Genomic DNA, 13,513 nt, shown 5'->3' on the forward strand with positions numbered 1-13,513 from the left:
CAGTCAGCGTTCTCTGTAACAGCATCTAAAGAAGTAAATACTTATTCTTTTACAGGTCAGCTGAAGAACTAGGATATTGATAACCAGATATGTGCACATTAGACTGCTGACTGCCTGTTGACATTTGCTGCCTGCCTGCAGATTTGTCTTGTTTTGTAGCTTGCTGTCTGATGTGTTGTGTTCGTTACTTCTTGTTGTGCATTGTGCCTGTCTAAATGTTGGTCTGTGTATGTTGCTTTTACGTGCTGACTGTACTAAATCATTTTATTGTATTTGATTTTTTAGGTTGCCATTTTAAAACTGGCCAGGGACAACAAATGAAAATTAGCCTGCTGAGCTAACTCTGGCTCATTTACAGTTACTTTGCATTTGAATAATGAGCACTGTCCCTGTCAAATAAACAAATAAATGAAATGAACGTGAACAAAGGTGGCCTGACCAAGACAGGCTGAGGTTGCATCGCTGAGCCACACCACTTGCATGGACAAAATGGGCTATACGTAAGCCATAATCTGCAATATTGATGTCCCATGAACAACAGTGTACAATCTACTAAACTTTGACTAACTCTTGTTGAATGTCACTTGTGGCCACATAACGTTTAGGCTATGTTAATATGCTAAATTGTAGTGCAACACTTGCATATGTAGAAAAGAAAAGATTCCTCAGGTCCGCAAAGTTAGTCCTGTCAGTTATACAGCAACATCTATCTAAAAAGTTTTGATAACAAGTCATACCAAACCAAATAGCTTTAGGCTGTAGCACCGATCAAGGGTGTTTTATTGCTAATTAATAACACTTTAACTTTTAATTTGTATGAAAAGTAATGGGTTATATGTTCTTTCAAAAGTTACGCAGCTTCACTTTAATTGTAGATAAGAGGATGTTGTTTTACATATAGGACAGAATTGTTAATTGAGAAAAAGTGAAATAACACGTTTTAGTAAAATGTTTTTATTTGTAATTAACTTTTCTATTGCAACCAGAATTGCAGCATAAATATATTAATCTAATGCATGATAAATACAAAATAATCACAACTCATACACCTCACAAAGCCTCACACTGAATCATAAACGTCTGTGTGGAGCACACACTCCTATATATCCTATACCTGCAGATATAGAGTATATAAAGCAGAATAATCTACATAAATTATCCTTTGAAAAACCAAAATCGTCATTTCAATACAATCAATGTGCGTAAGCTTAGCTATGTTTACCGAACTTAAAAAATAATAAAATCCACTCCTAATTTCTTACCAGCAGCAGTAAAATAGGCTAACGATTGTGTCAAAACCCCGCGACTTACTGTCGCATAGTAGAGGAATTACCGTATAGTACAGGAGAAGCTCGCAGGCAGTTTGGACTTACATTAGCTGTTTAAGTTTAATTACTAATGTTAACTAGCATTTTAGTTAGCAATAATTAGCCTGTGTCCATGTTATCTCCTTACATATACCTACGCTCTCCGTCTCTGCAAGATTGGGAATGATTGAGATTTCTCTTGGCACAGCTACCAGAAGACTTACAACTTTCAGACAGGTTGCTCACATCACATTTACGTCGTCTCTCTCAGTTGAAGGCTGCGCAGTAATGCTCAGCGCTCACCGGAAAAGTGCTTCTAATATCCTTCACTGGTCTCCGTCCAGAGCAACGGGATCTGTTGGTCCATTTATTTTACCGTCTACGTACCGATTGTGTTTACCGATATTCAACTACCTTTGTATCATAGTAATGTTGGTAGTATGTGTAAATGAACTATGGTAAACTTCCCTCCATCTTACCAGTGGCCAGATCTCCCTACTCACAGGCCAACAGAAAAACCTCCAAGTGGCACGTTTAACGCAAAAGGAGGATTTGGACTTGGAGGATTGCCGCTGGCCGTAGGGCCTGTGGCTATACAAAGAGTACAGAAGCGGATCTCGAGAGGCAGCTGTCCCTCGCTCTCTCAAACTAAAAACCAAACTCAAAATAAACTGTCAACTGTAAAACTAGGCAGCACAGATCAATTATATTATATATTATAATTATATACAGATCAATTATATATTTCTTGCCTATTTCTTGCCTAAAATGTTTTCAGAAACATATTTCAGCTAACTGTTTAACTGTTATACGAGATTGTTTGTACCAGCCGGCTGCTATTCTGCGTCAATACTGACAATCTGGATGAGCTCGCATTACGTCACCCACCGCGAGCATTTATCGGTCCGGTGCAGCACAGTGCATTCTGGTAGTTGCAGATCAAAGCTCCTAGTTTCATTTTCTCTGGTCATGTAGCACCAATTACAAAAAAAATGTGCACCATTATTAGCAATTTATCAAATTACCACAAACCAACAGACATACATTCAATGGTATGGGGAGTTTGGAGCCCCTGAGGGTTTGGGGCCCTGGGCAGTTGCCCACTTTATCTGGTTGGAGATCCACCATTGCGAGCAAAGCCAATCATATAGTAGCAGTCCTATGCAGTCCTATTATTTGAAGTGAAGAAGAAATGACATCAATCTATTACATCATCTGAAATGTAGATAAATAAATAATTGTAACTTTAAAAAAATCAAAAAAAATTAACATCTTTTAAATTAGTATTAGCAGTAAACTACACAGGACTGTGCGAGGAGTGTCTGAAGAAACAAGTGTAAAAAGAAAAGAAAAAGAAAGAATAAAGCCTGGATAGGCGCCCAGATAGCTCAGTTTGTAGAGGGAGCGCCCATATATAGAGGTTCATTCCGAGACTGCTGCTCTTTGCTGTATGTCATTCCCCCTCTATCTCCCTTTTCTTCAGCTGTATATAAAGCTAAAAAATAAAGGCCAAAAATGGTCAAAAAATTATCTTTAAAAAAACTGATCTGACTCAAGTCTCTGAAACCTCAGCTAGGCGTTTGGGAACTCTCGAAGGGTACAAATGTGTAACAGAAAGCCTGCGTTACAGGAACTGGAGGCACATTTACCAGGCATTTACCAGCATCCAACCAAAAATATGCTATTGGTTGCATTGTGGGAAGTGTAGGATCCAGTGTTTTTGGAGCTTGACCCAACCTAGGGACTAAAAGCTGGGATATCTCTGCTTCTGCTTAATTGGCTTTGACCATTTTGACATTCGTTTTGGCCGTCTTTCATATTCTGATGTCCGGTTTTCCATACAGATGTCAGGTGTACAAATCTGTCCGTCTTGTTGCTGTAGCTGCTCAGCAGAGTTTGATTAAACTACTAGTGGTCTGGTGGTCTTTGTTTGCAATGTAGTGCTACTGGTGACTATTCCCATTTAGTATCCAATCATTGACCTCCAGGAGCTCAGAAAGGGAGAGATCTCTTGAGATATCCCCCAGTGGTGGCAGCGAGGGCAGAGGTTGAGAGAGAGGTCCATCAAAGATGCTGGAGGTAGTCTGAGGCACATAAAGGGGACTCGGGACAGTGAGCAGGGAAAGCAGAGACACAGGATTGAGTGTGACCTGTTGGCTATAACTCGGCTCTAAGGCAAAAGCAGAGTCAGGAGGCGGCGCTGAGAGGGACTGAAGAGGAGGATCTTGAAAAGTTGGTGGACTTGAATCGATTGGATTTCTGCTGAACTGACATGGATGAAGTTGGGGCACATCCATCGAACAACCTTGCGCTACTAGACCTGTGTTTTCTACCCCTAAATGTGAGTAAGGGGGCACTACATTAGATGAATCAGTTAAAAAAGTGGCCGGTTTCATTAGAAAGGCATCCAGTGCACCAGAATGAAGTGGAGAGAAACCAGCATTTGATGACATTGCAGAGCTTTCATTGATGATGCTTTGCCCAGATTGAGGCTGAGCAGCTGCAGTGACAGAAATGGAGGCTGCAGGGTTTGAAACAAGGCTGGTGCAGACAGGTGGAACGTTTGTCTGCCTTGACGTGAGAGGAGTCGGGACAGCAGAGAAAGAGGCAGAGTAAGGGTCCGTTACAGAGCTGGACGTAGTGGATAGTTCAGTAGATGAGCCGCTGGGTGAGGCTAATGTCGTGGTTGTTGGAGGAGTAGCAGTTGAAGATGAGAGATTTGTGCTTCCAACACAGTCGCGGGTTTGAAGACCCAGGCTATGGGTTGAGGAGGTAGAGAGTGAAGGGGCAGCAGGAGGGCTGGGGCCGGCCCGACATTTGGCCTTGGGGGAAACTAAGAGGCAGGTTGTAGAGCTGGAGCTGGAAGTGGAGTCTTTGAGGCAGCAAAAAGGCTTGTGGTGCTCCAGAGTCGTCGTATAAAGGTGGAAGTCTTTTTTCAATGCGGCAATCTCCTTTTTAAGGGCTGAATTTGAAGACTCCAGACATTGGAGCTCCTTAAGAGAAGAGGGGTAAGGGAAACAGGAATATAGGGTACGACAAATAAGGGAGGTAGAAAAAGAGAGAGGGACAGAAATGACAAGAGTTAATGTGAAGTTGGGTCAGGTCTATCTTTATTATCCCTAAGAGTGACACTTCATAGCCATAAAAACTGATTACAGACATGCATCAAAAGACATCCCACTCACACACATACTGCAATATCCCAGCCGGCCTGCTGTAATGAAACACTACAGCTAAGCAACACTAATGACGCTCTTCTTTAAGCTGTAATAGGAAGCACAAAATGTGCAGCCAAAGTCCTAACCTCATAGGAGAGCTGAAATATTGCTCTTAAGGGACAGTACTGCAAGTTCTGCATGAAAGCAGAGGGTGGAGAGAGCAAAACATGTGATTCCATGCAGATCAATGCAGAGTGGGTAAGTTTAATTTGTAAAATAAAGAGTCAAAAAATGGCTAAAAATAAACCTGTTCCTATTTCGAGTTTCTAGAATTGTTTTCTCCTGGTTTATCAATCAACTAAACTCATTAAGTTTCAGCGCAGCCTGAAAACCCTTATCCTCCATAGTAGGGGTTTTATTACGATATGATATTATATAGATTCTTTGGGCAACGATACAATATTTACTGATAACAGAAAGTCTGCTACGGCACGAGTTTGATTTGATTCCATTCAGGGCCCTGGAGCCAATATGAGACGATACCATACGCCTATTTAATCAGTTACATTCATATCAACCCACAAATAGTTCAATCTAAAATATGATTTGGCAATTTCATTGCTAAGCTCTTCCAAACATTTAAATGAGAAACAAACTACTCTTTTGAATAAAACGAACAAATATAAAGTGGGAATTTCAAAATAAAGGCACATCTCAAAGATGATGATGTGTATCGATATTTTCACTTTGCACCGATAATATCGGATCGTTGATGACTGAATCTATATATGGATCCAGACCGATGTGTCGTTACACCCCTGCTCCACAGCAGCAGGTATTCATCTCCACTGAGCACCAATGACTGCGAGTACAGACTTGAATAATGCTCAGAAGAACCGTGTTTCCCTTCAGAAGGATTCCACTTCTACTATATTCTACCGAGGTCCCAGATGTCCCAGTCAAAGCATCAGTGCTATGCGGTTGTGCGTCACGTGTGCTAACCCTTTAAACCATGAACTGCTGACACCGACTCTGTATTTTTCTAGAGTCAAACTGGTTTGGAGTAGAGATCTTAAAAATGAACCTGTAAGAGCAGAACTGAAAGAGAGAGAGAGAAAGCGAAAGTCTGGACTCCTTCCACGCACACACCCATTCATAAATTCAGCAGTATAACTGCCAACTGTACAGGTAATTTGTGTCAAAGAGAAATATCTTTAACCAAGTGGTTAGGTGCAGGGCAGTGTACTACAGGTTTGGATTTCAAATTGTCATAAAAACAGTCATAACAGATTTTATGGGTGCGTGTATCGTGATGTATCAAGTAATAAATCACGTGAATGATGATGATAATCGATACCACTACCATATCTGTACGGTAGTGGTATCAGTCATCTCATCTTACACTCGGCAAGAGAGAATACGTGCATTTCTCAAAATGTCCAAATATTCTTTCAGCGTCATTTTTACTCTTACTCCTGAGAAACAAAATATACTGAGAATTTGTGGTGAATCTTAATAATAATGACGACACACATTTCAATATAAAACCAAACTACAGTATCACCAGAAAATGCAGAGCTCTATCCTAAAAAAAATAAATAAAAAAAGTCCTTAAAAGAACCTCTTGCTTTTTTCAGAGGCATGACAGTAGATCTTGTTGGATCTAATTATATCTGATTTCAAAATAAATATATCCATAAATACTTTTCAACAGTGCACGTTATGAAGTGTCAGGACACCTTTTGCTTCATTAAATCCAATCAGAAAGTTGGCTCGGTGCCCATGATGTATGTGTGTGTGTGTGTGTGTGTGTGTGTGTGTGTGTGTGTGTGTGTGTGTGTGTGTGTGTGTGTGTGTGTGTGTGTGTGTGTCCTGTGGAATTTGCACCTCAGGAAAAATAAACAAGCAGTACGGAGGGAAAAAAAAAAACAGGGCAAACCAGAGAGCGTGAAAGCCCTTCTCCTGAAGCAGAGTATTTACAAGAAATGGCTTTGAGCATGTTGTCAGATTACACAAGACACACACCACTAGTCACACAGTCTGTCTGTCTGTCTGTCTGTCTGTGTGTGTGTGTGTGTGTGTGTGTGTGTGTGTGTGTGTGTGTGTGTGTGTGTTTTAACTGAAAGGGAGTGTCACTGTGTGATGGTGTAAGGAAGAAGGGGAGAACTAACATAAGGGAATGAATGTTTCGAACCTCATGAAGTTCGTCCGCTCTCTCGGTTTGTTTTCTCCGGCTCTTTCTCGCAGCGTCTCTGTTCTTCTCTTGTCTTTTCCTTCCTCGGTTTCCCGTCTGTTGTCCCTCTCCTTCTCTCTCCTGTAAAGATGAATGCAAAAGAGACGGTTAGCCACACTTGTCAAGGTTTAATTAAAGTATGTTCTGAGTCTGTGTGTGTTTTTCAAGTGCATAACGCTCTTTTGGGCATCCCTACTGCCATTTAAGGAATCTTTTTTTAAGGCAGCTATTAATAGCTTTTTGATATTGCATGATGTTTTAAAGGATGTCATAGATGTTCATTAGGTCATGAGACAAACCTATCACATGAAATCACATGTGGTCTTGTAATTAAAGCAGGAAGTTGTGGTGTTGTAGCACATTATGTTAAACTCGGGTACGTCACATTGACCAAATAGCAAATGCAAATTATCTTTTTATTCTCTGCCAGAGAAAATAAAACATGAGCTCGTAGATTAGTCTGGTTCCCAGGCTCAAATACAGGAGCAAGGCATGGGCATAAAACGTACAAAGCTTTCAAAGCTGCATCTAATGATTTCATCAATCACTGGGTTTGCCTCAAGTGGACCAAAAATGGGACCACAAGCACTAATTTTGTCTATATTAAATGTTTATCCCAAATGGCAGGTCATCTGCTCTGAAAACCAGAAGAAATGAGATGTAGATATGTGCACTGTTTTGATTTACCCATATAAGAGGATGGATGAACAGCAGCAAAGCATGAACAAGCTGACGGAATCCAGGTTGAAGCCAAGTGACAATCATTATCAGACATAATGTACAACTGGTGCCAACTATTCTAACAGCGCCATATATTATTAGGTAAAAAGGATTCCTGTCTTAAATACTTGGAATGACGATGCACTTTTTTTTTCTCTTTACAGTTTTTTTTAAAACCGCTTTTAGATAATTGACTGCTTCTATTCTAAGTATTTCTGGTGCATGTTTGCCTCTTTTCGACAGTTGGTGACAGAGGTGGGATTAGTGTAATAAATGTCCCCAGCTGTGTCTCGACAGTAGCCCAACAGGACACCCAAAGGCAATGGACTTTATCCTTGATGGGTAAGAGTGATTGTATAATAACTATATCTGTATAGCACTTTGAAAAAGACAAATATAATAGATTGTTGTGAAGATACATGTAAATAATTAACATTTAATGTGATACGTTTGCGTGTGATAGTTCTATTTTATTCCCACATTACATTTTATAGTAACATTTCTATAATATTTACATGGGATATGTGATGGTTCTAGTACATTCTAGTACAATAGTTAACCTATATTTATATTGCAGCCGTGATGAGATGAAGGGATGTGGTTATTGTCTATTTTTGCATGATTGATTGATTGATTGATTGATTGATTGATTAATAGATAAGGAGTACTTACGGATCCAGCGGTGTTGCTCCCGTTAGCTGACCCCGATCCAGAGCTGTTGGACTCCTGCCCCGTGTCCATGAATAGCGGAGACATATCTTCCCCATGCAGCACACTGGCTGGCCGATTGGCTGTCTGTGTCCACCGGCAGCCCGGGTCATCTGAGCTGCGCGCCCGCATGTCAATTCGCTGCCATTTAAAATCTGACGTTGACGCGCAACCAGCGCGCCTCTGCAACTCGACGTGCACTTTGAATGACTCCTGATGAAAAATAAAAGTATGGGCTGTGACACAGGCAATGCTTCCGTGCAAACTAATGTCTGATGCTTGATGACTTGTTGGTTCTGTAAAGGTGCACCCGGAGTGAAGCGCTCAGCCAGTGTGTCTGATGGCTTTAGAGCGACCGAGGTTTGGCAACAGACAGCCGATGATGCAACATGATGCTGCGTTTGCTTTCAGTTTCTCTTTCTTTTAAACTGACCCATTGCGAGGTAAGAGATGTGAGGTCTGTGTTGCCTTCACTTGTAGTCGTAACGGCACAAAAAGCGCTCAAAAGCAGCAATGTTTGAAAGTTGACCCAGTGATAAAAGCTGTAGCTTTTTCAAGTGGCTGCTTGAAAGAAGAGGAGAACCAAAAGGAAGCAGAATGAACAGAACAGAACGCTATTTGTACATTTCTCTGCCGGTGTTTGTTTTAATATAATATACTTTTATGCATATTTTGTCAGATCTCCCGCTAATCTATACGAGTGTTTTTATTCTAATGTGACTCTTCCATTGATAAACCCTGGTTTTCGTTGTATTACATAATACTTCCATAGCACATGAACGCATCATGCTACATGAATGGGAAAAGATATTTGGAGACAGGAACAGCGCAGGCCTGAATGACCATATAAGGGTTGCAGCCCCTTCACGTGTAGGGGATTTCTCAAGTACTTCTGCCAGGAAATGAATGGCCGAATCCCCAAACAGCATTTACCGGTTCTCTTCAGGATATGATGTAACTTAGATCAAACAGTGAACAGTATTCTTTTTTTAATATGCGCATGGCTAAATCGCTTCTTAGCAAAGTAAAACAAAAACATGTTCAGGAGGAAACCCCTGTGACAAAACAATTGTTTTTGTATGAATGAGAAAAACCTGGAAAGGTTTTTGGATTACAGGATGTTTTGAAATTTCTGAAGGGGACTAACAGAAATTCTAATAAAATCAACACTCAGTCGTCTAAACATTGTTTTTTTTTTTTTGTTTTTTTTAAATGACACAATGTTGTTGCAGCTTCTCGTGTAACAATTATATTTCACACCCTGTCACTCAGGGTTTTCTGGAGCTCACACTGTCCTCATGGGGTTTTCCCCAGACAGATGTAGTTAAAAGCTCCGGGACTTTTCCAAAGTCAGGAGTGAACTTTTCACCCTTGCTTGACTAAATATACATATATTTTCTCTTGGAATTAATATTCATTGTATTGTATTCTCTGCATATTCAAGGATTCAAGGTTTTATTATTATCATTAGTGTACAATACAGGATTGCACAATATAATGTAGTTGTAGCGTATCCCCCGCCATTATCACCATGCTACACACACTGAAATGTATAAACTGATATTATATTAAATTAAATTAGAATACAAATAATTAAATAGGCAATACTATAGGACGCTAAAGTAATAAAATAAAGAAAAACTAAATATTTATAAGGAATAGGCCTACAGTTAGTACAGATATATACAGTAGATACAAAAAATGCCATGTTTAATATCAGTGTTTTGAACTATAGTGCAAATAGAAATATTTTGTATTTTTGGAAACACTACATACTGTATTTATTTTTGGAAACCAGCTTTGACAAAGACAGGCAGAACATTCCCAGATTGCTTCAGTAAAGACGTAAATCCCACAACAGACACACAGGGGCGCCAAACGCCTGTACAACACGGTCACACCTTAAAATTACTCGCTGACCAATCAACCAGCATCGAACGTCTGCAACAACCAATCAACGTTCGCTCGTTTACCAACAGTCCAATTGGTGGCTGCGTCGCCTGCGTGGGGTGGGATTAGCATTACACCCTCTTCCTGGTTCGCAATGCTGTTTATGGATGCTTAATATCTTTCATACAAAAATATAAATCAGTAAAAGTAGCCTATGTATAATAACTGCAGTTGAGAGTAACACCGTCGCGATGGGTTTGCTGACGATTTTAAAGAAGATGAAGCAAAAGGAGCGGGAGATGAGACTGCTCATGTTGTATCCTGCATGTAACGATTTTCTAAAGTTAGCTTAGCTGGAAACAACAAAGCATGTAACGTTACCAACGGCATTTTAACGGTATCTGTGTCAATAACATAAGATCTGCTAGCTGCAATTTATATCCGTGTATGGTTAGATTTGAAAAAAAAAAGATACCAGCTGTGTGCTCGTGAAGTTTTATTTGCGCATTGTGTGCTGTATGATGCTACCTGGCTAGCTGTTACATTCTGGTAACTCTGCAAACTGTGTGTAAATCAGAGACAGTTAATCTCTCAATAACTAGGATATTTAATAACGACATGTGTGAGAGTTTGGTCTTTAACCTGGCTCGTGCAGAGGTCTGGACAACGCGGGGAAGACGACCATCCTGAAGAAGTTTAATGGAGAAGATGTCAGCACCATCTCCCCAACGCTGGGCTTCAACATCAAAACATTGGAGCACAGAGGGTAGGCGCGCACATCCACATATATGATGTAGCCTGCTAAAGTAAAGCATACGACGCACTTTCACACGTGCATTTTTATACACAGCACATTGTGGTTTTCTCAAAAGGCAATATCCATTGAAGACTTTTAGTTAGACATAGTTTTTGTCACAGTAGGAAACGCGTAAAATGCTGCTAAAAATTAATGCTAGCTGAATGATTTTTTTTGTGTTCTTCAGTTTCAGGGTCCTGGTATTGTGCATGCTGCCTCCCTGTCACTGTCATGGCTTACTGGGATACGTTGATCGAATTGTTACTGTTACTAACACTGCTTTTCCGACGTTGGCAAGTCAATGATGTCTGCTCTGAAAAGCTAGGGCCCACTGTGGCATTCTCGAAACATTAAGTCTGCATTACATTACATGTCATTTAGCTGACGCTTTTATCCAAAGCTATATATGTCAGAGGTCACACGCCTCTGGAGCAACTAGGGGTTAAGTGTCTTGCTCAGGGATACATTGGTTTGTTCGTTTTATTTTGATCCCCATTAGCTTCAGCATGAGCTAAAAGCTATTCTTCCCGGGGTCCTAAAATCTATCATGTGACAATACAATTTACGACATCACATTACACACCATACGCACAAGACAGTAATCGGATAACATTTGAAAATACAATGTAATGTTGATGTATCTCAGTGAGAATTGAACCCAGATCTCCCACAAAGGCATGTGTCATATCCACTGCGCCATCACCACCACATTAAGTGCAATCAGTGCTTTGCATTTGTCTTACAAAAGGCCCTTATTCACTCAATATAACTTATGATTAGACATTGATTAATTGACATACAAAAAGTAACCCAGTTATAAAGTCCACTATCTACTACAACCAAGTGAATCCACCTTCAATAAGCAACTGAGAAAAAACGGTGGTACTAATTTAGTGTCAGTTATTTATTTCGTCTTACTCTTCTGTACTCTCTATTATTGAAATCATGGTTTGTCCCCCATTGGGGCATTCATGTATTTTTCTAAGCCAGGATCCGTTATCGGGCTATATTTTCCCAGTTTTACGCCACATTCTCCTCTCTCTGTGTTTCCTAGGTTTAAATTGAATATTTGGGATGTAGGGGGTCAGAAGTCACTGCGCTCCTACTGGAGGAACTACTTTGAGAGCACAGATGGGCTGGTGTGGGTGGTGGACAGCGCAGACAGACTCAGACTGGAGGACTGCAGGCAGGAGCTCAGCTCACTGTTGCTGGAGGAGGTATACACACACACACACACACACACACACACACACGAGTTATAGCACATGTAGGTTTAGTGGTTAATTGCATTATTTATATTATTTTGGTGCTCCATACCATCTGTGACTGTGTTCCATTCATTTTGTAGTCAGCTACAAAGAGACTGTGTGAGTGATAACAAACTATCTTTTTATTCATCACTGTTTGAAGCTGAAATCCACAATGTTGTTCAATTACTATATCATTATTATATCAATCTCTATAGTTGAGTGTGTCCTTTGCTTTATCCAGAGGTTAGCTGGTGCAACACTGCTGGTGTTTGCCAACAAACAGGACTTACCAGGAGCCCTGTCAAAAGAGGCAATACGAGAGGTGAGATTTATTTCCACATTGTTGTGATATTACTTTTTATACTACTACTTAATGCAATTCATTTCCATTTTCACTATTGCAGCTTTACATTCTTTGTGTCGTATTGCAGTTTACTTGTCCATAAACTGTACATCACAATGTATGTTCTCGTGTTTTCTTGCAGGCGCTGGCTCTGGATGAGATCAAAAGTCATCACTGGTGTATCATTGGATGTAGTGCAGTAACAGGAGAGAACTTATTAGCTGGAGTGGACTGGCTATTGGATGATATCGCTGCAAGGATCTTCACCACGGACTGAGTGTGTGTGTCCCTGAATGATGTTATACTTTTTTGAACAGTAGCCTTTCATGGTGGGTGAGTTCTGACATTACATGTAGGTCTGAAGTATCCAAATATAACTCAAATGTCTCTGTTCCATCAGCTGCTTTAAGTTCACCAGACATGCACACTTCTTTGCTGTCTGGATCCATGTTTACAGGAGTCACTGGCTTTATTTTTTAATATTGACAGTTGTAGGGAAAGATGTCAAAATGAGCAAATTCACACTGCAAATTAAAGTAATTTATGCTTAATTATTGTTCACATGAACCTTACAGTGGATTCCCACTTTAGTGCAGATTGTCTGCTGATTATTGCCTTGCTCAAATGTTTTAATAAATGTGTCTACTGAAGAGAGTACTATCACTATTCATGTTTTTTGGACATTTTAGGGCTATTTGTATAGGCCATCTTGAGAAGGGGAAGGACACAAGGGCTGCAGCATAGAGTAAACCTCTACCAGGTGCCCCACATCCAAGTACATTAAATGTATACACCTTTCTATTCAAATTTTTATCTAAAGGCCAGATTGACTTCACATCACGACTAAACATGTTTCACTTCCTGAAAACTTAATGCAATGTTGGATGAAGAATATCCAGCACCCTGAACTAGAGCAATGTTAATTGCAGTAAATTAGCAACTGACAGTTCAAGGTAATGTTTTGAATTTCATTGACTAGACTCAGACAGCACCGTGAGCAATTAACTGGATTAGAGTTATGGCAGCTGTAGATTATTCACTGCTTATTTTCTAATGCTAGTCATTTGTCAAGAACTGTGGGGAGACCCTGGGACAGTGTATACAGTAT

General features: G+C 40.2%; 2 protein-coding genes and 1 long non-coding RNA gene across 3 annotated transcripts; 2 read left to right on the forward strand and 1 right to left on the reverse strand.

Annotated features, from left to right (window-relative positions):
* Positions 1-938: 938 nt before the first annotated feature.
* On the reverse strand, positions 939-8,506 carry batf2 (basic leucine zipper ATF-like transcription factor 2). Its single transcript, XM_078276532.1, has 3 exons — positions 8,091-8,506; positions 6,660-6,779; positions 939-4,300 (listed from the first exon to the last, which is right to left on the reverse strand). Exons 1-3 carry the CDS (start codon positions 8,256-8,258, stop codon positions 3,251-3,253), a joined length of 1,338 nt encoding a protein of 445 aa, XP_078132658.1. The 5' UTR covers positions 8,259-8,506; the 3' UTR covers positions 939-3,250.
* Positions 7,339-8,398, forward strand: LOC144534549 (uncharacterized). Its single transcript, XR_013503573.1, has 3 exons — positions 7,339-7,520; positions 7,662-7,760; positions 8,076-8,398. It is a non-coding gene; the product is annotated as an uncharacterized LOC144534549 (long non-coding RNA).
* Positions 8,507-10,125: 1,619 nt separating the features above from the next.
* arl2 (ADP-ribosylation factor-like 2) lies at positions 10,126-13,062 on the forward strand. Its single transcript, XM_078276533.1, has 5 exons — positions 10,126-10,332; positions 10,672-10,782; positions 11,867-12,029; positions 12,304-12,384; positions 12,548-13,062. Exons 1-5 carry the CDS (start codon positions 10,268-10,270, stop codon positions 12,680-12,682), a joined length of 555 nt encoding a protein of 184 aa, XP_078132659.1. The 5' UTR covers positions 10,126-10,267; the 3' UTR covers positions 12,683-13,062.
* The last annotated feature ends 451 nt before the right edge of the window (positions 13,063-13,513 follow it).

This window comes from Sander vitreus, chromosome 19 (genome assembly GCF_031162955.1).
Source record: "Sander vitreus isolate 19-12246 chromosome 19, sanVit1, whole genome shotgun sequence".
Lineage (NCBI taxonomy): Eukaryota > Metazoa > Chordata > Actinopteri > Perciformes > Percidae > Sander > Sander vitreus.